Source organism: Mesoplodon mirus (genome assembly GCF_964341445.2).
Source record: "Mesoplodon mirus genome assembly, chromosome: 14".
NCBI lineage: Eukaryota > Metazoa > Chordata > Mammalia > Artiodactyla > Ziphiidae > Mesoplodon > Mesoplodon mirus.
The window spans coordinates 13,748,260-13,770,716 of NC_138990.1; the positions used below are offsets into that span (position 1 = coordinate 13,748,260).

At 49.0% G+C, this 22,457-nt stretch overlaps 2 protein-coding genes across 19 annotated transcripts in view; both read right to left on the reverse strand.

The window, feature by feature from the left end:
• Positions 1-16,696, reverse strand: part of BCL2L11 (BCL2 like 11) — a 46,113-nt gene extending 29,417 nt beyond the window's left edge. For 11 of the 18 annotated variants that reach the window (XR_014295926.1, XR_014295927.1, XR_014295928.1 and 8 more), the window contains exons 1-2: positions 14,696-14,980; positions 13,364-13,758 (exon numbers count right to left, since the gene is read on the reverse strand). Coding sequence is in view for 14 of the 18 variants with exons in the window: in XM_082642644.1 (XP_082498770.1) it covers positions 13,364-13,758; positions 14,696-14,958 (658 nt within the window). In the remaining 4 variants the exon portion in view is untranslated. The other 7 variants (XM_082642641.1, XM_082642640.1, XM_082642647.1 and 4 more) reach the window with 5 other exon arrangements.
• A 673-nt stretch (positions 16,697-17,369) lies between these two features.
• The window catches only part of ACOXL (acyl-CoA oxidase like), a gene marked incomplete at its 3' end in the record, with an annotated part of 356,274 nt that continues 351,186 nt past the window's right edge, over positions 17,370-22,457 (reverse strand). The window contains 5 exon segments of the mRNA XM_082643007.1: positions 17,370-17,472; positions 18,155-18,293; positions 18,764-18,841; positions 19,473-19,584; positions 19,726-20,010. Of these exon segments, the coding sequence (XP_082499133.1) occupies positions 17,370-17,472; positions 18,155-18,293; positions 18,764-18,841; positions 19,473-19,584; positions 19,726-20,010 (717 nt within the window).

Genomic DNA, 22,457 nt, shown 5'->3' on the forward strand with positions numbered 1-22,457 from the left:
ATTAACATTTTGATATATTTTCCTTCTAATCTTCTTGTCATGCTTATGAACTTCTTGATACCAAATTACATGTTATGGAGCACATGTTCATGCCCACCACAAAACTCATATGCTAAAATCTCTTCCCCCGTGTGATGGTACTTGGTAGGTGGGGCCTTTGGGAGGTGGTTAGGTCATGATGGTGGAGGCTTCATGAATGGGATTAGTACTCTTGTAAGAGGAGGTCAAGGAGCTAGCTTGCCGTCCTTCCATCATATGAGGACAGTGAGAAGGTGGCCACCTACAAGCTAGGAAGAGGGACCCCACCAGAGCCGGACCGGGGCAGCACCTTGACCTCAGACTTCCAGCTTCCAAAACTGTGAGACAAATGTTTATTATTGAAGCCACCCAATCTCTGGTATTTTTATTATAGCAGCACAAACAGAATATGACACTAGGATGTCGCCAAGAACTCTGTAACCTTTTGAAATTGAACGTTATACCAGGAGCATTTTCCGTGTGATTATTCTTTTTAACATCATTAGAAGACAGCACCACAGTCTGGCTAACGTAGAAGTTTTCCCATACCATCTGGACTGCCAATAGTTTTCTGGTTGGTATAAAAAAACGCCATGATGAGCCTCTGCACATACGTTTCTGCCAGCATTTCCTACAAAAGGAAGGAATGGCAGGCCCTGTTCTGTGCCTGCAGAGCAGGGTCAGCGGGTGGGCAGCACAGTGCTCACAGCCCGGTGCCCGACACAGCACAGGACCAAGGCGGCCATGTCTTAAAGGACAGACGTTTGCTTTGGGTCCACAGGACCTCCACAGAGAAGGAAAGCAGTCTTAGGTCACATGCCCCGGCACGGGTCCTGGCCACTGACCAAGCAGAACGACCAGAGGACAGTGACCAGAAGGTGAAAGCAGATGGAAATTGTGTCATAGGAGGAATACACTGAGACTGAGGCTGACCCAACAGAGGAGGAATGAAGACCACTGGACTCCAGCGTGGGAGGTGGGAGGGGTGCTGGTCCACGGGGAGTCCCATCCAACACAAGCAGGGTGACCACAGACCAGGGGCGTGCAGAGACTCGGGCACTGGGCAAGTGCTCCGATTCAGTGGTTTTAAAGTAGGTCAGTAAGCAAGGCATCAAGACAGTCGACCATTCAACCGGCAATTATGTGCATATGTCTATCTAGAAATCTAATACCACAAAGGCCCTAAATACTAACCAAGACAAATCAGTGGATGATTGATCTTTCTCCTGCCTTAGAGTCCAATCACACAGAACTACAAGACTTACCTTTTTCCTAATGAGAAGTTCCCTTACGGCATGTGGAATCAGACTTGTGTCACCCATACATTTTCAGGCAGTGCGTTCGAGGGTGGCACGGTGTGTACCCTCTGAGGGCACATCACCAGGGGAATCACAATAGGTACTGCAGTTAGTACCTGAAAAAAGTGGCTAGGATTACTGTTAAACCGCTTCCTGACATTAAAATCCTACTATTCTATATAGAGAATGAAAATAAAGGGTGAAACAGGTAATTTCTAAAATTCTGAGTAGTACTTTGCAACCAGAGCCAATCAATACCAATCATAAATAGTTAAAAGAAGATACAGATTTTTAGCTCCATGAAGGTGGGGTCACCCTACTCCCCCAGGTCCTCCTTTTTACAACTAAGCACCCAGGACTGAGAGGGGAAAGAGAGTGGGCTGCCTGGGGACCACGGGGCTTGAGGAATGACAGGGTGGTGAGTCCCCCGGTTTGCTCATACCCTCCATACATCCCGGCCAGGGCACTGCAGAGGCCTGCAACGTGATCTCCAACAGGCGGAGAGGAAACACTCCAAGGAAAGCTGTTCTCTTTAGCCAAAGGACTAGGGAATGGGGGCCCCCAACAGAAAGCCTTTTGGCCATACCCACCCTACTGCAGCTGAACACTGCACGCTACCCATCCCCCGCCCAGCAGGAGTGGCTGGTGCTCTGAAACCACTCAGGTGGTACTGGTAGGTTAGGCAGGGAGCTGATCTCCCAGGCCCTGCCCAGTGGAAACAGATGACGCTGTGATTCCACCCCCCACCCCCCCCACCCCCCCGCTCCAGGGCCTCAGAGATAGCTGATGCTCCACCTTGACTATGCAGCATGGAGGTGGTAGCAGGCAGGGTGAGTCGCCAACACACACACACACACACACACACACACACACACGCCCAGCCCCCACCTCCACCCAACGCTGATGAGCAATGAGACAGAACAAGTGAGAGTGAGTCAGCCTCACTTCCCCCACCTCAGGCCGGCAGGGAAGGCCTAGCGGGAAGCTGAACCTGCCCAGCCCCCCGGCAGCAGCAAGACTGAATGAGGCGGTGGAAAACAGGGCTAGTGGCCCACTCATCCCCCTACCCCAGCCTCAAGGGTCAGTGGGACCCGGTGGGTCACTGAGCCTCCACGCCCACCCGGCATGAAGGAGAACAAAGGGGAACTCACACCCAGCACCAATAAGGGGAACGAGGTGGTGGAAGGCAGGGCTGGTGTGTTTCATCCACCCCCCACACACACCCCCCACCAGCCCTCAAGCTGGTGTAGACAGGGAGCAGAGAGGAACTGAGCTTTGGCCCCGCAGAAACAAGGCCTGCAAGTCAGCCCTCCACCTTTTCCCCCTCCAGGTGTCAACAGGGGCCAGGGGAGCTAAGCGTACACCCCTGACTGGGTTCCGTGAAGCCGTGCTGGTCGGTGCCCTGCTTTTGCTGGGAAAGTAGCAGCAAGACCCAGGAGGGATCTGAACGTCCCTCCAACCCGGCAGAAGCAGGCAAAATTTTAGAACTGAAAAATACATTTAAAGTAAAAAAGCAAAAAAAAAAAAAAATCACTGGAAAGGACCAATAACAGAGTGGAAGTGACACAGGAGGGAATCGGCGGACATGAGGCTGATCAGCAGAATTTAGTTAATCGGAACAAAGAGAATATATGATGAAAAATGAACAGTCTCGGGGACCTGTCAGACCACAACAAAAATACTAATACTCTTTTGTCACGGCAGTCCCCAAAGAGGCAGGCAGGGACTGAAAAAATATCCAGAGACATAATGGCTGAAAACTTCCCAAACCTGGCAGAAAATATCAAACCATGGGTTTGATATTATATATATAACTCGAATATATATATATATTCGAGTTAACCTTGAAAGGGATAAACCCAAAGAAATCCAAGCCACATTAAACTTCTGGAAAATAAAAGACAAAGAAAAACCCCTGAAAGCAGCCAGACAGAAATGACACATTACTTAGAACAATTCGAGTGACAAAGGATTTCTCACCTGCAACCATGAAGGTCAGGAGCAAGTGGCATGTTTTTCAAGCACTGAAAAAAAAACAACCGTCAACCGCAAATTCTATAACCAGTGAAAATATCCTTGGGGGGTGTGGGGGGCGAGGGGAAATAAAGACATTCGCGGATGAAGGAGAACTAAGGATTGTTGCCAGCAGGACTGTCACTGAAGAATGACTAAAGAAGTCCTCTCAACAGGAAGGAAATGATAACAGAGCCTTAGGACTTCAGAAGGGAAAGAATATTGGAATGGGAAAAAGTGGGAGCAACTAACTAGCCTACTTCTCAGGAGTTTCTTAAATTACATTTAGCAAAAGAGATAACATCATCTGACATGGTGCTCAATGTATATGGAGGAAATATTTAAGACAATTATATTTGAAAATCGGGGCAGGTAAGGGGACCTAAATGGAAGAAGGTACCTACACTGCAAGTGAAGTCATAAAATGGTGATGCCACTGACGGTGGTAGATTATAGTAAGTTACATCTGCATAGTGTAATAGCAGAGCAATATACGTAAAAACACTACAAAAAATAGGCAAGATGGAATCCTAAAAAATGTTCAGGTAACTCACAGTAAGGTTGAAAAAAAGAAAATAGGAAACAGAAACACAAACAGAGGAAACAGAAAGATAGTAAAATGGCAGACTTAAGCTCTAACATACCAAGTACCTTAAATGTAAACAGTCTAAATGCACCACTGAGAAGATTGGGTGTGGCAGAAAAAAACAGTATCATCTAAAGGTATGTCGTATACAAAAAAACTTATTTCAAGTACAACATAGGTAGGCTGGAAGAGTAAGGATGGAAAAAGACATCCCATGTAAACATTGCTAATATTTTTTACAAAAAAAACAGGAGTGGCTATGCTTTATAGCAATGATAAAAGGATCAACCTAACAGGAAGATGTAGTTCAAAATGTGCAAACACCAAATAGTGCCTCGAAATATATGGAGCAAAATCTGACAGATATGAAAGGATAAAGACAAATCCACCATTATAGTTGGGGACTTCAACACTACACTGAGCAGTTGACAGAACTACTAGACAGAAAATCAGCAAAGATATAGAAGAACCAAACAACACAACCAACCAATAAGACTAAATCGATAAATATATAATGAACATGCCAACCAACAACAGCAGAAGACAGGTTTGTTTTTTTTCCAAGCACTCATAGACCATTCACCAAAAACAGACCATATCCTGAGCCGTAAAACAAACCTCAACAAATTCAAAAGAAATGAGATCATACAGAGTATGTTCTTTGACCATATTGGAATCAAATAAGAAAACAGTAACAGAAAGACAAGACAGTCTTCACGCACTTGGAAGTGAAACAACACATGTCTAAATAATCTAGGGTCAGAAAGGGAGTCTCAAAGGAAATAAAAAGAAAACACACAGAAGTCAATGGTAATGAAAACACAATATACCAAAACATGTGGGATACAGTTAAAGCAGGAGAGAAGGGAAATTTATGGCACTAAATGCTTGCAGTAGAAAGGCCTCAAAACACTACTCTAAGTTTCTACCCTCAAGAAATTAGGAAAAACAAAACAGACACAAAGCAAACAGAAGAATAATAAAACAAAAGAATTGAAAACAGGAAAATAATAGAGAAAAGTCAACAAAACAAAAGGCTGGTTTAAAAAAACAAAACTGGGGAATTCCCTGGTGGTCCAGTGGTTAGGACTCTGTACTTTCACTGCTGTGGGGCCCCAGTTTGATCCCTGGTCAGGGAACTAAGATCCCACATGCTGCACGCAGCCAAGAAAAAAAAAAGTGCTTAAAAAACCCAAACAGACAAACTCTGATAAAGATTAAAAAGACTGATAAAGATTAAAAAGTAAGAAAACATAAGTCACCAATATCAGGAATAAAATGGGCTATCACAACAGATCTGTATCCATTTTAAAAGATAATAAGGGAACACTATAAACACTTCATAGGCTCAAAAGTTCAACAACTTAGAAGAGATGGACCAATTCCGTGAAAACCACAAAGTACCAAAACTCAACCAAGATGAAACAGATAACCTGAACAGTCCTATAAACACGAAAAAATTGAATCTGTAATTTAAAAACACCCAGAAAAGAAATCTCCAGGTTCAGATGGTTTCATTAGCGTATCCCACCAAACATTTAAAGAAGAATTAATATCAATTTTACAGAATCTCTTCCAGAACAGAGCAGGAGGGAACACTACGCAACCCACTATTAAGGCCTTGATCAAAACCAGACAGAGTCTTGATACAACAGATAAATACCTCTCATGAACTCAGGCACAAACACCCTCCACAAAATATTAGCAAATTCAATTCAGCAATTATGAAAAGAACTACACCCTGACCAAGAAGGATTTATCCCAGGCATGCGAGGTAGATTAATACTGAAAGTCAACATGACACAGCATATCAACTGGCTAACATAAGTCACATGGTCATATCAACTGATGCAGAATAAATGTTTTATAAAACCCAACATCCATTCCATTCATGATAAAAACTCTCAGCAATCTAGAAATAAAGAGAAACTTCTTCATATTTTTAAAGAGCATCTACAAAATAGCTACTTCATACTTAATGGTTAAAGACTGAAAGCTTTCCTGTTAAGATCAGGAGAAAAGGCAAAGATGTCTGCTCTCACCACTTCTATTCACCACAGCACTGGAAGTTCTAGCCAGTGCATTAGGGCAAGAAAAAGAAATAAAATACAAATCAGAAAGGAAGAAATAAAACTGTGCCTATTTTCAGATTACATGATTGTCTAGATAGGTCTCCCAAGAAATTTTTGAATTAGAGTTCAACAAGGCTGTAGGATATTAAGATCAATGCACAAAAATGAATTGCATTTCTATATACTAAAATGAATACGTAGAAACTGAAATAAAAAAATAAAGTACCATTAATAATTTCTCCAAGGTGAATAAAATCTAACAAAATATGCATAAGATGTTTATGCTGAAAATTACAACACCTAAAGACCTCAATACTTGAAGAGACATCCCTGCTTGTGGATTAGAAGACTTAGCATAGTAAAGAGGCAAATTCTTCTCCAAAGTGACTTACAGGTTTAACAAAATTCCTATCAAAATCCCGCAGGTATTTTGGTAGGCACAGACAGCTTATTCTAAAATTTATGTGAAAAGGCATAGGGCCTAGGCTAAAACAATTTTGAAAAAGAATAAAGTCTGAAGAATCACTCTACCCATTATAATGGCTTCATACACAACCACAGTAATAAGGCAGTATGGTATTGGCAGAGGGACAGATACATCAATTAATGGAACACCAAAGAGAAACTGGAAACAAACCCACACAAACCTGACAATTGATCTCTGACCAAGGTGCAAAGCCATTAGATTGAAAAAGAAAAATCTTTTCAACGAACAGTGCTAGAGCAACTGGGCACCGTAGTCCAAAAGAATAAACACTGACCTAAATCTCATACCTAACACACAAATTAACTCAACATATCAGAGATCTAAGTGTAAAATGTAACACTATAAGACTTCCAGGGAAAAAAGAAAAACCTAGGGAAAAAATTTGGGGACTTAGAGCCTGGTGAAGAGTTCTTAGACCAGACACCAATAACATGACCCACAGAAGGAAAAACTGATTAAATGGACTTCATCAAAATTAAAAACTTTTGCTCTATGAAGAGGATAGAAAGACAAGCTACAGATTGGGAGAAGACATTTGTAAATCACATACCTGACAAAGGCCATGCTTGAGTCTAGAATACATAAAAACCCTCAAAGCTCAAGAGTTAAAAAAAAAAAAATCCAATTAGAAAATGAGTGAAGGACATGAACAACCATTTCACAGGAGGGTAGACAGAGGCAAAAAGCACACAAAAAATATTCAACATCATTAAAACTACAATGAGGTATCATTACGTACAGGTCAGAATGGCTAAAATACAAAACAGTGATAACACCAAATGCTGGCTAAGATCTGGAAAAAACGGATCTCCCACACATCGCTGATGGAAATATAAAATGGCACAGCCACACTCTGGCAAACTGTTTGGCAGTTTCTTAAGAAAGTCAAGTACCGTATGATCCAACAATTGTACTTCTGGGCATTTATCCCAGAGAAATGAGACTCATGTTCACACAAAAACCCATACAACACAGTTCACAGCGGCAGTTCTGTTGCCCTGGTGGCCAGTCTGATGGGTGGCTTCACCAAGAAGACTGTGCCCATGGCCTTCAACTGGCAGCTGCCCAAAGATGTATCAGAGGACAGTGTGTAATGTCCAATGCAGGCTGGCAAATGCCCCCCAAGTTCCAGCTGTGCCAGGTCCCTGCCAGAGCTGTAAATGGCCCAAATGTCTTTCAACAGGTCAACAGCTAAACTGTAGTACATCCAATACACACAGCATCCTGGGTGGATCTCAAAGGTATTATGCTGAGTGAAAAAAGCCAAGCTCAAGATGTCACGTATAGTATGACTCTATAGCATACTCGGAAGAACAGAAGTATAGATATGCAGCACAGATTAGTGGTTGTCAGGGGTTAGGGGACAGGAGGGAGTTGGCTGCGATATACAAAAGTAGCAAGAGAATCCCTGGGATGGAACTGTTCTGGATCTTGACTGTGCTGGTGGTCATACAAACCTACACATTTGATGAAATTGCACAGAAGTAAATACACTCTTACACACACACACATGGAATGCATGTGAAATTGGTGAAATCTGCATAAGGCAGCTGGAGTCTATCAGGGTCATGTGCTGGCTATGATACTGTACTATTTGAACAAGGTGTTGCCATTGTGAGAAACTGGGTGAAGGACACACATAGGTCCTCTCTGGGTTATTTCTTACAACTGCATGTCCAACTATAATTATCTCATGATAAAGTCCTTTTAAAGGACTTTTAAAAATGTCTAGACAGCTATCAATTACTAAACTTTGTTTGGAACCAGTAAAGAAAATTTTCCCTCTCTTTCGTCACTTCCTCTCCCCACACAGGACATACAAAGTGAATTTGTTTCTCTTGGTGTCCAAACGAGTGACCCTGGGGGGTCTGAAGGCCAGAACCAGGTCTTCAGCAAAGAAGATTCTATGTCTGTCATCAGGCTCCAGGGCACCCTGAGGTGCCCAAGGAACCAAATCACTCCGCCTTCCACCTTTTCAAAGCCTGCATGTACCACAGAGTTTAAAGAGGTGAAACAAAATGGATACTCATATTTGCCTGGAGAATAGATCTACAAAGCTCACTTGATGTTTAAGATGCTCACAAGATGAGGGTAATTACTTTCACTCATCTAAGTCAACAAAAGCAACCAAACGAGTAAGTTCCAAGGACATGATGTGCTTTGAGTGGAAGAATCAGGTCTGGCTTTTGCTAAAGCACAAAGCCCACTCCATCCCCGCCATCTGCCAGGCCAACCCAACCATTCTGTTAAAACAGAATGCCAGTGGCAAATCTAATTTGAGATTTTTCTAGTAGCCACACTTAAAAAAAGTAAAAAGAAACCAGTCAAATTAATCTCAAAACAAACTTAATGGTCAACATATATAGGAAAAGATGCTCAACATGACTGATTAGGGAGCTGCAAATCTAAAGCACAACGAGTTATCGCCTCACACCTGGCAAAATGGCTATTACCAAAAAGATGAGATAACAAATGCTGGTGAGGCTGTGAAGAAAAGGGATACTGTTGGTGGGAATGTAAATTAGTGCAGCCACTGTGGAAAACAGTAGGGAGGTTCCTCAAAAAATTAAAAATAGTTCTGCCATATGATCCAGTCATCCCACTTCTGGGTACACATCTGAAAGAATTGAAAGCAAGAGCTCAAAGAGACGTACATACATCCATGTTCACAGCGGCATTACACGCAACAGCCAAGAGATGAAAGCAACCCAAATACCCATCGACAGATGAATGGACGAAGAAAATGCGGTCTATACATACAATAGAATATTATTCAGCCGTAAAAAGGAAGGAAATCTGCTTCACCTGCTTTAGCAGAGATAACCCTTGAGGACATTATGCTAAGTGAAATAAGCGAGTCAGAAAAAGCCAAATACCGTGCAACTCCACTCATGAGGTACCTAGGTAGAGTCACCAAAATCACAGAGATAGATGGCAGAATGGTGGCTGCTAAGACCTGGGTGGGAGAGAAGAATGCAGAGGTGCTTTACTGGCTACTGAACTTCAGTTTTGCAGGACGAAAAAGTTCTGAGAACTGGAAGATGTGAAGATACTCAACACGACTAAAGGGTACACTTAGAAACAGTTACGATGGTAAATTTTGTTTACCACACACACACACACACACACACACACACGAAATATATATATATATATATATATATATATATATATATATATATATATATATATATATAATTTAACCCCCATATTCAAAAACCTCAGCATACAATTAATATAAAAATGACTGAGATATTTTACGTTCTTTTTTATACGCTAAGTCTTCAGACTCCAGTGTGTATTGACACTGACTGCACATCTCAGTTCGGACTAGTCCCATTTCAAGTGCTCAATACTCACGTGTGGTTTCCCCACCAGGCCTGTGCTGGGCTTGACCGTACCTGTCACCCCTACCTGACAAACCTTATAGCTGGATCCAAAAAACAAAACTGTTTTTTTGACAGGTGTTGGTAGGGTCTTCTTCTTGCAAAACCTTTTGGGAAATCTTTATTTTTTATTTTGTTCACATCTTAATTAATTTATTTATTTTTAAATTTACTTATTTATCTTATACAGCAGGTTCTTATTAGTTATGTATACATGTCAATCCCAATCTCCCCCTTTTGGGAAATCTTATTTGTCCCTGGTCAGCTCTACGGAAACGGCAAAGCTCAAATGATACTGAATATCTCCCAAGGACCTGCAGGACCTCATGCCCCTCGCCCCGACCCTACTCTGAGAGCTCACAGCTTAAAAGAGGGGCTGGTAACCAGCTAAAGCTGGCACAAGATACTGAGGGATGGACGCGAAGAACAACGCCATTAGCTCCCACCCGTGATTTCTGATGCGCCAGGGAACAAGTATAAAGTTTAAGTCATTTACCAAAATGATGCATGAGCGTTGTTAATAACTAGCATTCACCTATATCCTGACCTTTCTCGGCTCTGATTTGCAACTGCTTTGACTACATCTTCAAAGCACGAATTTGTACAGAATTTAGTACACATTTATATTAAAAATACACACAGAATAAGCACACTCACCAGAAAAGGCACTCGGCAAACCAATACCTCTGTTGGTGATTCTGATTCAAATAATCAGCTCTTCACTAATTAAGAGGGCATTTGTCAAGTTAATCCTCCCAGAGTGTAAAGAGAATAAAATTTGGTGAAAGTGAAAAAACTGTCTCTCTCACAGCTGAATATACCATTCTTTGAATATACCTTCAGAAAAATTGAAGACAGGGAGGAAAATAGGAAGACGTTTCTAGTACAAACACCCAACTGCTGTACATCCCAGACAAAGAATTTACCTTCTCAGTAGAACAAAGTGCAAGAACAAAACTGCCACATACATGCTCTCCACCCCAAGTCACTCAGCAGAAAACTGCTCTGTGGCTAAAGGAAGCCCTAAGGAGGACCTCTTTCTAACCTCACATTTGTGCTGCACTGGTTGAAACCAATATAATGACTCCTTTGTGAAAAAATGTATTTCGCAGTAAATTATCAAAAGCTTCACTGAAGATCTTAATGGACATGGCTGAGTAAGGAGCACTAAACACGGCTATGTTTAGAGAACCCAAATTTACCAACTCAGCGTATTTCAGGGGTCGCTGGGCACTGAACTATTTTAAGAATAGCCAGGGAAAAAAGTTACAGACTACAAAGGGTGCAAATTTTATTCTTTAATTTAACACACTCACATCTAAAATCCCCGCCTCCCACCAGCAATTCCTCCCTCCCCCCATCCCACCTCCTCCCCCCACCCCACCCAAACAAATCTCGCCAGAACCTAATAGTGAAAACTTACCTTGGTGCATTAACTTCCGACAAACCCCTCAGAACTTATCATTTAATCCTACGCATTAACCTCTAAGTTATCACACCAACCTACAGGAATGTAGTTAATACTATAAAATTACACCTTGGGATCCATTACTTTACACCTCACAGGTAAAACCATAACTTTGCTTAATAATTTAGATTGTGATCTCTCTAAAGCTCTACATCTGTCATCTCAAGTAACGGTGCTTACCTTATAACTTGCTTGCTAAATGGCACGTCACCAAAAAAAAGCATTCATGCCTATCCCTATTAAAAAAAAAATAAAAAGAAAGAAAACAAAACACTACCTCACTCACTATTCCTGTCTAAGGAAGGAATATTTCAGGGAAGGAGAAACTATTTCCATGCACTAAGCCACCTGATACAGGGGTCTGCACGGAAAAACTATAATGGCTTCCAGAGGATCCTTAAAATACATGGGGTTTTAAACACGCACACCATAAGGCCCCATTAATTCATTTAGTAACTCATTTACTCGTAAGTCCTCATATCGTCAAGAGCATTTTCAAGGGCAGAAAAATATATGCCAGCACCAAGACCTTCTAAGGCTAAAATAAGCTCAGGAGTAGCAATAAGCAATAACTAAAGTAACAGCAATAATAAAACTTCCAGCTCCTTTCCCGAAGGAGGGGTCCTAAGAAAGCATTTAGCAGGAGACACGCAGCCAACGTGTATAGCTGCTGGTATTTCTGTCATTTGTCTGCCACTTCCGAGGCGTGCCCGACCTCTGACAAATGACCGAGGTCCCGAGGTTCTTGCTAACTCTGCAACATGGGGACGGACCCGCACGGTTTACTGCACTGAAGATTATGAAGACTGAAGTCTACGGTATTTGCAAAAGTAAGATTTGTCATGTGTTCCAGCAGTTACGTGGCTACTCTGATGACTTTGTTTTAGTTAGCCTTTGGCATGGTGTCACCTATGTTTTAATAGAATCTATGCTGGATTTCTTAATTGGAAACGCTGCCAACTTACTTGTATCTCTTTAACGCAGAAGGGCTAATTTGGACAAATGGTAAATGAGATTCTAGTGAATCCTGATCAAGACATGAACCTTTTCCACTACTGGGGAACAGCGATTTGAACCGACACACTCACCCCTTGATCAGGGGGGTAAGAACTCTGCATACTCAAAGCCATACCTTGGAGGCTCAAGGGTCAAATCAAGCCCACAGATGTTTTTATTTGGCTTACACAGTGCTTTCAAAGTTCTAAACAAGTTGCCAAGGCATCAGGAGATTTGGCATCAAAATCTGCATTCTCTGATTATCTGGCCCTATGGGAAAACCTACCACCTTGAGACCACACGCCCTCACAGACCCAACTGGGAGCAGCCAAATGGACAAGGGCAAACGCTCTCCAAGCTGCCATAATCCCCACCAGGTCAGTTCCCTCACCGATGGGATTGCCAGATTTTTCTGGGCATTTATGTTTGCCACTCCTCCTTCAGGTTCTGAAACTGTCTTTAATCCCTGAAATAAAGACCCACAATCTAATCTTATTAGTACTATGTCCAAACCCTCTAAGCAAACAAAATAAGCCCAAACAGGAATCTGAGTAGAAAACAAAATATTTTCATGGTTCTATGGTGGTAATGCTGATATGAACTATTTCCTCTTCTTAAAATGTCATTTTTTGAAAACGATTCACTTCTTTCCTCCCTTCTTCCACACTCTTGGTTAGGTTATTACTCTATCTGCCGTAACTGATTGAGTCCCTTTCAAGTAGAATGTCATTAATGAGGAAATCTTAGTGGTTAGGACAACATGCCACAGTTAGATACTTCAATGAAGGTACCAGGGGTTCGAGATACACCTGCCCAATAGGCTGATGCTTGGACCTCAACTCATCGCTGCCACAGAACTTGGTAACGTGTTTTTTAAATGTTGGCTGGATGTTTTATTTGACGTATGCGTCATTCCCAACAAAACATGGAATACCTCTGTAAAAGGATTCTCAAAGGGGGCTTTAAATGCTACACACAGCCTCCGGACAGAGACTCAAGCAACCACACGTGCACTGCCGCTCCCCCGGGCATTGCTTACCCATCGCACTGAGATAATGGTTGAAGGCCTGGCAAGGAGGACTTGGGGTTTGTGTTGATTTGTCACAACTCATGGGTGCCGGACTCCTGTCTGTGTCAAAAGAGAAATACCCACTGGAGGATCGAGACAGCAGAGAAGATCTTCTCACGAAGATGAAAAGCGGGGATCTGGTAGCGAAAGGGCCGGGACTGGCCGGTGGGGCCAGTGGGCCCTGCGGGCTGCCTTGGGGGCAGCGGTCCCCTTCTCCTTCGGGATTACCTTGCCGCTCTGTCTGTAGAGAGATGGGGGCCCCAGGCCTGAGCTGAGGAGGCCTTTCGGCAGGCTGCAATTGTCCACCTTCTCTGTCACACTCAGAACTTACATCGGAAGGTTGCTTTGCCATTTGGTCTTTTTTTCTGCAAGGAAAATTAAAACTAGGGTTATCTTAAGCAAAATAATAATTACAACGAATACCTAAATGGGCAGACTCTCACCTATTCATGAAAAATCCTTAGAATGCCCAACACTTTAATACTGTCATTGCTTATATAGGAATAGTTTTCCATACACTCTTCCAAATAATAATAAAAATAACCTGCATAACAAAGGTAGCATTATCTTTGTTTGGGGGGGGTGAGGTGGGGAGGGGGGACTAAACTCGCTACCACCAAACAAAACACAGCAACAATGTCAAGGGCTAGTGGAACTAGTGCTCTAACACACACACACACACACACACGCACGCACGCACACACACACACACACACACACACGTTTTAGGAGAGGCTGCCTGTCTGAGATCTATTCACATGTGCTCTTTGCTCAGGCCCGACTAGAGTAAGTCAGAAACTCCCAGCGGGCTCTGATTTCCCGGGATCAGATACACCGCTGGAGACCAGGAGCGGGCGCAGATGCAGCGATTGCAGGCGGCTGGCCGCGTTCCCTGCTCCGGCCCCATTGTTCTGCCGAAAGTGCTGAGGACAGCAAGTCTGGGGAAGGTTTGGCAAGGGCCGTCAGTCGTAGTAAGTGCGTCACAATAGAGTTTGTAACTCAGCGCGGCTCGGCCCAGCCGGGCTCCGGCTCTCCGCCCGCCCGAGATCCCTCCCGCTCCCGGCTCGCGCGCCCCTCCTCCGGCTGCGGGGCGGGCAGCGCGCCACACCGAACTCGCCGGAACTTCTCCGAGATACACCCGCACTGTTAGGTGCACACCTCCAAATGGAAGGGGGTCCCCAAAGCCGTCCCCTGGCGACCCCTGCAAAGTCTACAAGTAACCCCGCACGCTAGGCGGCATCGGGGCGCGCGGCTCCCGTACCCCATAGACTCCCCTCCGAAGGCAATCAGGCCGAAACTCACGTCCGCCCTTTCCCTTCCGAGCGTCGCGTCCGGGCCGGGGCCCGGCGGCGCCCAGCCCGCGCCCTTCGCCGACCCGGAGCCCCCTGACCGTCAACACGAAGGCGGCCCGGGAGACAAAGCCCGGGACTCGCGATCGGAGCGCCCGGGGCAGCGGAGAGTCTGCAACTCGCCGCCCGTCCGCTGCCGCGCTCCGCCGGGCAGCTGAGGGCTCCGCACGCCGCGTCTCTGGTCCGCGCTGCCCCGGCCGCAGCCGCCGGGAACATCCTCCGCCTCCTCCCGCTCCTCCCCTCGCGCACTGCGCCCGCCGCCGCCGGCACCGCCGACCTCCCCGCGCCGCTGGCGCCGGGTGCCCGCGCTCCCAATTGGCCCTCGTGCGGTCGCTCCGCGCCACAGCCAATCGCCTGCGGCGGCGGGGGCGGCGCCTGCCCGACAGGCCGCCAAAGGCCAGGCAATTGTTGACAAACTCGCCTCCGAACGCGGCTCCGGCCGTCGCTGCGGCGGGAGCCGCGGCGAAGGTTTCCGCGGCCTCGGGGCCGGAGGCTGCCCAGGCTACCCCGCCCCGCCCCTCCGCCAGTCCGGGCGCCGCGCGCGCCTCCGCAGCTCCCGCCGCCCCCAGTAGCCAGTCACCTGGAGACAAAACAGGACCCTCACGGCCGGCCCCAGACTCCAGTCCCAGCAGCCGACCCCCGCCCAGGCCCGCTAAGATGCGGACCCTAAAGGTCACCCCCTCCCCAGCTGTAGCCCCCATCCTCCTCCAACTTCCTCCCTCTTTCTCCCCGTGCGCCACGGGACACGCACCAAATCTGAGCGGCTACCCCTGGCCACCGACGCGCATTTCCGCGCGCACCCGTGACCACCGCAGACAAGGAACACATCCATAGCCCCATCCCCGGTGTCCGGCGGGCCTTCCACTACCTGCGCCAACCCCGAGTAACAGGCCCCCGAGGGCACGGCACTGCCAGCCAGCACTGCGCTCGGGCACGCCCGAATCGCTAAGACGGTCTGGCCCCACGGTCCGGGCAGGTTCTACAACCAGCGGCTGGTCCATCGCGTGGCCCCAGCGGTCGGAGGAAGCCCTCTGTTTCTCGCTGTCCGTGGACCGTGCGTCTGGCATCGTCCGCAGGGCGCCCGCACACCGGACAGGACCCCCAGACACGTCCGAGAGAGAGGACGAACGCAGCAGTTGCCCAAAACGTCGGCCTGAACGAGTAAAAGGAAAAGCCGAGTCCCGTCAGATTAATCACCATCACTGTTCCATAAATCCTTCACAGCGGGCCCGCGCCCGAGAAAAGCCGAGACGCGAGGCCGGCTCGTACCTCGCGGCAGCTACTCGTGCGCCGCCGGGGCGGGCGGGCGGGCGGGCGGGCAGCGAGACTTCACGGCTGGGCGCGCAGCCCAGTCCGCCGCGGCGGCCCCCAGCTCCCGGGCCAGTGCGGAGAGCACGCGCTGCCTCTCCCAACCGGCCCGGAGACGCTTCACCACCCCCGGGCGCCGCATCCCCGCCCGAGCCGTACTTCGACTAACTGCTCGCAGCCTCGGTGCGGACGACCCCTCCCCAAAGAGTACCTGCCTGGGGAGGGAACTCGACCCTCACTGGTGAACGCCTCCTGCAGCGCGACAAGCCGGACGGGGACGCGCGCCTCTGCCTGCACGTGCGCGGGAAGCGGGCTGGAGGTGGCGCCGTGCTGGCTCCCGCGCCAATCTTCCATCAGTACCCGGCCTGCTCCCCGGGATTCGGAAGTATTTACCTTGCGTTTCTCGGTCCGAGAGTCAGAGTCAGACATTGGGGGGACTAGAGCCAGGGGAAGGGCACCGAGGCGGCGGCGGCGGCGGCAGCGGCGGCGGGAGCGAGGCGAATCCAGCAGTCTGAAGCGATGCTGGCCTCAGAGGGCAGGGCGCTCAGGGCGGCTGAGAGAATCTGGTGACGGCGGCAGCGACGAGGGACGCAGCCCTCCCGCAAGCTCGAAACCTGGAGGCTGCGCGGAGCGAAATGAAACCTGCGCGGCTTTGCTCCCCAGCTCATGCTGGAGGCCCCGCGCTCGCGCCCAATCACCGAGGGCCCCGCCCCCGCTAAGTCCCGCCCGGCGCGCGGGCTGGCAAGCCCCGCCCCCGAGGCGTCGCGGCCGCCGGCGCTTGCAGGCACGGACAGGTAAAGGCGGGGGTGTCCCTGCTGGGTTCCCAGCTGCGCGCGCCGCCGTCTCTGCCCCTGCCGGGCGTGTTTACTGGAGTGACTTGGGCTGCGGACTGCTCTGTGTGCACCCATCCCCCACCCCCAAAGTGTGCCCTCTCCTCTCTTCCCCGCCGCCAAACGCCCCCCACCCCAGCCCCGGCAATCCAGTGGTGGCCACGGCGTGCGCGTGGAACAGAGGGGGTGCTCCGGACACACTCGGAGCCAGGCCCGGCCGCTGCCGCCAGCGGAAAGCCTCAGGAGGCGCCCCTGAGCCCAGGCTCTGCCTCGGGAGTTTCTCTCGGCCGCCCTGGGGCAGGCGCCAGGACTGGGTGGGTCCTCGGGAACGCGCGGGTCCAAGGGTGAGCAGGGGGTCTCTGAGCTCTCCTCCCTTCCAGATTCCGGGGGTCCGCGTGGGACCCCCCATACGCAGGTTGCTCATCTTCCTCGCCCTCGCCTCACGCGGTACTTTTTAGGCGCCCTCTCTAAGCCACCCCGCAGGGGCACCTAGTTTTTCTCCCGCGCCGAACCTCCGGTAAGAGCCATAGCCTTTGGTGGGGAGTTGAGAAGAGGGCCAGGAGCGATCCCCGGAGGCATTTTTTCCGCAGCCCTGGTGCGAGGCGGGCAGCGAGTGAGCGCAGAGCAGGTGAAATAAGGAAATGAAAAAAAGAACTCAAAAACAATCATTTTAAGAAAGAAGGACCGAGAAGAGTCGTGGCCTCCAGGTGGGAGAGAGGATGGTGCCTCCACTTGGTTGGGATACTCGAGATTTGTTGGGCTCTCAGAGAACCGTCCAGGAACCGTCCCTGGGCGTGTTACGGCCAGAGAAGACAGCGCCGAGGGCTTCGGACGGCGCCGTGGAGAGCAGTAGGGAGAGGGCAGTACCTCCCACCCTTCCTCCCTGCGAGTCCCCATCCCCCTTGTCCTTGGTGTCCGAAGGCCCCACTCCCGCTCCTTCCCCGGAAGACCAAACTCCGTGAACACCCTGGTCCTCCGCTACGTCCGCACCCCTATCTGACATTGAAATGCGCATCCTGCATTCCCACTTCTGCCCTTCCCTGGGCTCCCCTGGTTTTGAGAGGTCCGCAGCGGAGTAGTGGGGGGCAAATCGGTTGGGAGATGGAACATCCCGCCGCGGGAGAGACCAGGCTAGCTAGATGGACTACTCTCAATTTAGGGGCCTCCCTAACCCGCACCCCAGAAGGGTGCCTCGGTGCAGAGAAGCAAGACAGTGAGGAGTTGTCCCGCCGTCTGGCCATCTTGGTCCATTTTTATGTTTTGTAAGCAGGTACGGAACGTCAGCGTGGCAACACAGCCCCAGGTCAAAGTCTTCTCCGCGCATCCTCCCGAGAGTCCTTAGCGAGGTGAAGGAGGCCAAGGGTTTCTGGAGGGGCTTGAGAACGCGCGCCGGGCTCCACCCCGGGGATTTCGCTGCAGGAGGGAAAGGAAGCGGGTGTGGATGTGGCGAAGTAGACGCAGAGGCGAGAGGTCTACAATGCCCGCGTCTGGAGCTCCCGTTAAGTGTTACAGGTGGCGGCCGCAGGCAAACTCTGCGCCTTAACCGCCTATCGTGGCACCCGGGGAAAAGGGACCAACCTGCTGTGCGGGAGAGGAGCCCCAAACCCGCCGCGCGCCCGAGTGCTCCGCGCTCTCCGTGGAGTTGGACGACGCAGACAGGGACCGGAAAAGAACCACACAGAAAAAACCCTGATGGTTGTCTTCTGCTTCTGTGCAGCTCCGCCGCCCCCGCGTCGTCTGCTCTAGTGACCCTGTGAACACTAAAAAAAAAAAAAAAAAAAAAAAAAGGCGGGGGGGAGTCGGGGAAAGCAACCGTCTAAATGCTCTTATTTGGGGCGCAAGCAGGAGGTCGGCTCGGAGGCGTTAGTTTGTGCAACCCTGACTGTGCTGGGGAGCTTCGGCCAAGCGCCTGGCATCGGGTGACCGCGAGCCCTTTCCGCCCTCTCCCGCAGAGTCCGAGTCTAGAGAAGGGCGGGTGGGCGTTAGGTCTCCGCTCCGGTCCTGGATGTCGCCTTGGCAGACACAAGCAGAGCGGTGTCCCCTCCTGCCTCCTCCACGAGATGTGGAGAGGGAGAAGGGAGGATGGCTTGGACTGAAAGCAAGAATGAAGTCGGGCGACATCTACGGCCCTCGCTGGAACCACAGGCGTCGCCGGCGTGGTCTCTCCAAGTTCCGAAACCAGCTTAACTGCAGTGTATTGCCCTGCTCCACCTCTCCGTCGTCTGCAAGCAGCGGGAGCCTTCCTAACGCTTAATATCTTTATTCAACTTTATCTGTATCTTTGCTCGTCTCAAGAATAGATTACACATTCATTCGGTCAAAACGTTTTCTGCGCTTTGTCTTGCGGTCCCTCCGGAAGCTGCCTGCCCCGGAGGGACGAGCCCGGGTTCGTGCTTTGCCCAGAGCAAAACTCCAGGCTCACACTTCCCTCCCGCCTCTCGTGTATTTCCTCGCGGAGCCCAAGGGGGCTGGAAAAGCGTCACTTGCTGGACTGAACCTTTGCCCGCGGGTGTTTGATTTTCATAGTTTTATTTCTTTTCCACCCAGCACAACAGTCTTCCCAAATCCCTGGGACTCTGAGTCACCACTGACAGCGGGAGGCCTTTGGTGGCAACCGGTTCTGGAGCGCGCTCAAAGGGGAGCCCACTCCGTCTAGGGGGATCTGGTGACTTAGGCGGCAGAGGGCATGGCCCGGCCAGTCGTGCTTACAAGGAGAGAATAAAACGCCACACTCTCGGGGCTGCCACCTGGCTCCCTTTCCCAACAGTCTTAGTGCGCCTCGCCAGCCTCAGCGGGACCCCCACTGCACGACCAAAATCCCTGAGGGCCGCGCCCCAGCACGTGCCAGCCGGCCCCGGGCCCCAGCTCCAGGCGTCTGAGAAGCGTTCTGGCAGCTGCCGGCGGGCCACCACCCTTCCCGCCACCCCCGCTGTAAGTTGGCTCCCAGCTTGGGCCGCGGAGACCGCGCTCCTTCCCGGGCCAGGGGATGCTGCGGTGCTGGGTAGAAGGCCCAGGAGGCCATCGGGTTGGCGATTCCAGCGATTGGTGCGTGGAGGGAGGTGTGTGGGATGTTAAAGGCGGAGATCGCCCTCAGGGCATCATCCTTCAGTGAGCTGCACAAATAGAGCAACTGCAAAACACGACAGAAAGGGACGGGTCAGATGTGCTCGCTCGTAGCGATTTGGTGCCAGCGGCTTTACGCCCACCCCCGAAGCCCCGGCACACCGAGCAGCCGCTGACCCTAGTTTCCCTTCCGATTTCCTGGGACCCAGGAGGGTAGAGGCTGTTGGTCACCGTCACAAGCCTCTTTCATCTTAGAAATTCCTAACTCTGACACTTAGTCTGGCAGATGCCCGCTTATTCCGTGAAGGGGTACGGGTGGGCTCCAAGTTAGCTGGCAGCCGGAGACCAAAATCAGAGACTTTATCAACTTTCCCCTTTCCAGCCCTTCTGTCTCCACCCCGTCGCTCCCCTCCGACCCCCTTCCCCCCACCTCTCCTCCAGTTCTTTCCCTTTTCCTCCATTCCACCTCTGGAGTGCCTGGGGTGCCACCCTCTGGCGTACAGAGGCAACTGAACGGGAAGAGCATCAGAACAGGTGAACCAGAGGAGACCTGCCCAGTTCTATCGGGACTAGCACCTCCCACCCATGGCCGGCAGCAGGCCATGGTTCTTGAAACACCAGCACAAGGGAACTGGGGGACCAAGACCAGGCACTGGCACCTTTGTGCGCCTTCCACCTGGCTGCTGCGGGAAATCTACCTGTGGGAAATGAGCACAAAAGAACCCCACTGACGCCCTCCATGTTCTGACAACCTCTGGAAGGCACGGATAAGTCTTCCTTGCAGAAGGGAGAGGGAAATGCAGGCCAGTGATTTTGGAGGAGCTGCATTGAGTGTGTTTTTATTTCATTTTCCATGGTTTAGGTGCCGGGAGAGAGAAAAAAAAAAGCTCTCAAAAATAACAGATTGCTTTCCTAAACCTTGACAAGGGCAAGACAGAAGAACTGCTTTCCTTTCCACTTAGCAGCTATGCACTTTACTCTTCCATTTTTCAAGTTTTCAGCCAGCCGTAAATTTCTTTCGCTCACCAAATTACAGTTAGCCACCAGGTTTTTAATGGTTTATTTTTATGGTTTTAAATACATCGCTTAACACCAGCCCCACCTTTGCCCTCATGGTGGTGGTCATTGCTGAGCTGCACTAATGCCGTTACGACTACACGTCTTTGCAGCAGTTCAAAACGCCATTTCAGGTGCTCGGAGACAATGAGAGCAGGGCCCCCCCAAAGAGGGGTGGGGGAGGGTGGGGGAGAGCATGAATTTTAATAGTCCAACGATCCATCTTCCCTTACAGCGTGCTCTATGACGTCAGTAATTTCTAATGAAAACCTTCATTCTCTACACACTGTGGTTAAGCATCATCAAATCAGTACTGAAAAGACTTTGATCATATTTGCAAGATGCACTGTGATGAACTTTCACTGACCAAGATTTCAAAGTTTGTCATTAATACTCCTGACAAATCCCTGACTAATCTGTCAACTCTCAGTGTCTCTACCCACACAGTTCAAAACCATGAGATGGTGTACAAATTCCTAAACTTTCCACGTATTGTAATATCATTATTCAAGACAATGTTTCCTTTGGGTTAGTGTTATGAAACTCAACCAGTTTTGTCATCTATTCTGCAACAGGGGAAATTCAGTTATTCGAGTGAGCACTGTGTGGAAGAGAATATGGGTTTGGTCTGCTTGATGCTGAACACAGAATAAGGGTCCAGAGGTAGAAATGACAGGAGGCAGGTTTCTATTCGATATCTTTACACCTTTAAGAGTGAGAATAAAGTCGATTTTTTATGAAAAAGGAATCCAATGGTTGGTGAAAAGGAGTGTTTCCTTGCATGTAAGTGTTCAGGGACCAAACCCCCCAAAGACACTCTAAAGGGGAATACTGGATTGACTGAGAGGACTGTTGATTGCTAAGATTCTTTCTAAACCTGAGTTTCTGGGGCTGTGTGAAGGAGCCCTCCTTCTTACTTTCTCCGTGTGTCACAGACTGCAACACGAACCCAGAATGATTAGTGTCCAGATGGAAGGGTCAGGCATCATTCCTATTATAACGTGTTTGACTGTGATCCCAGGTTGCCTCCCACCTCTGCCTGTGGGGATGATAATAATAATGATCATTCTTCTACTTACAAAGAATGTACTGTAGTCCACCCTGTGTTAGGGGTTTGCTGGGCACTGGAGTTAGAGGCGCACACTGCAGAGACAGGCCTCCTACCTCGTGGAGCTATTGAGCAGTTTTAGAGATTTTTTACAAATAGGATCTTCATACAAAGTAAACTTAGGTAGCTACTGTAGCATTGATTAGTACTCAATTCCAGCATTTTCTTATTACCAGAGAGCCCTTTAGGACTTAGCCAAGTACTATACAAGTTTAGTTTTATTACCAAACATATACTTCCATACTGTAAGCATAAAATTGGTACATACTGTAGCCACCTTCCCTCGCCCCATGCTGCCAGCATGTGAGCCAACTGTGCTGGATAAATCACCCCAAGCCCACCCATCTCTT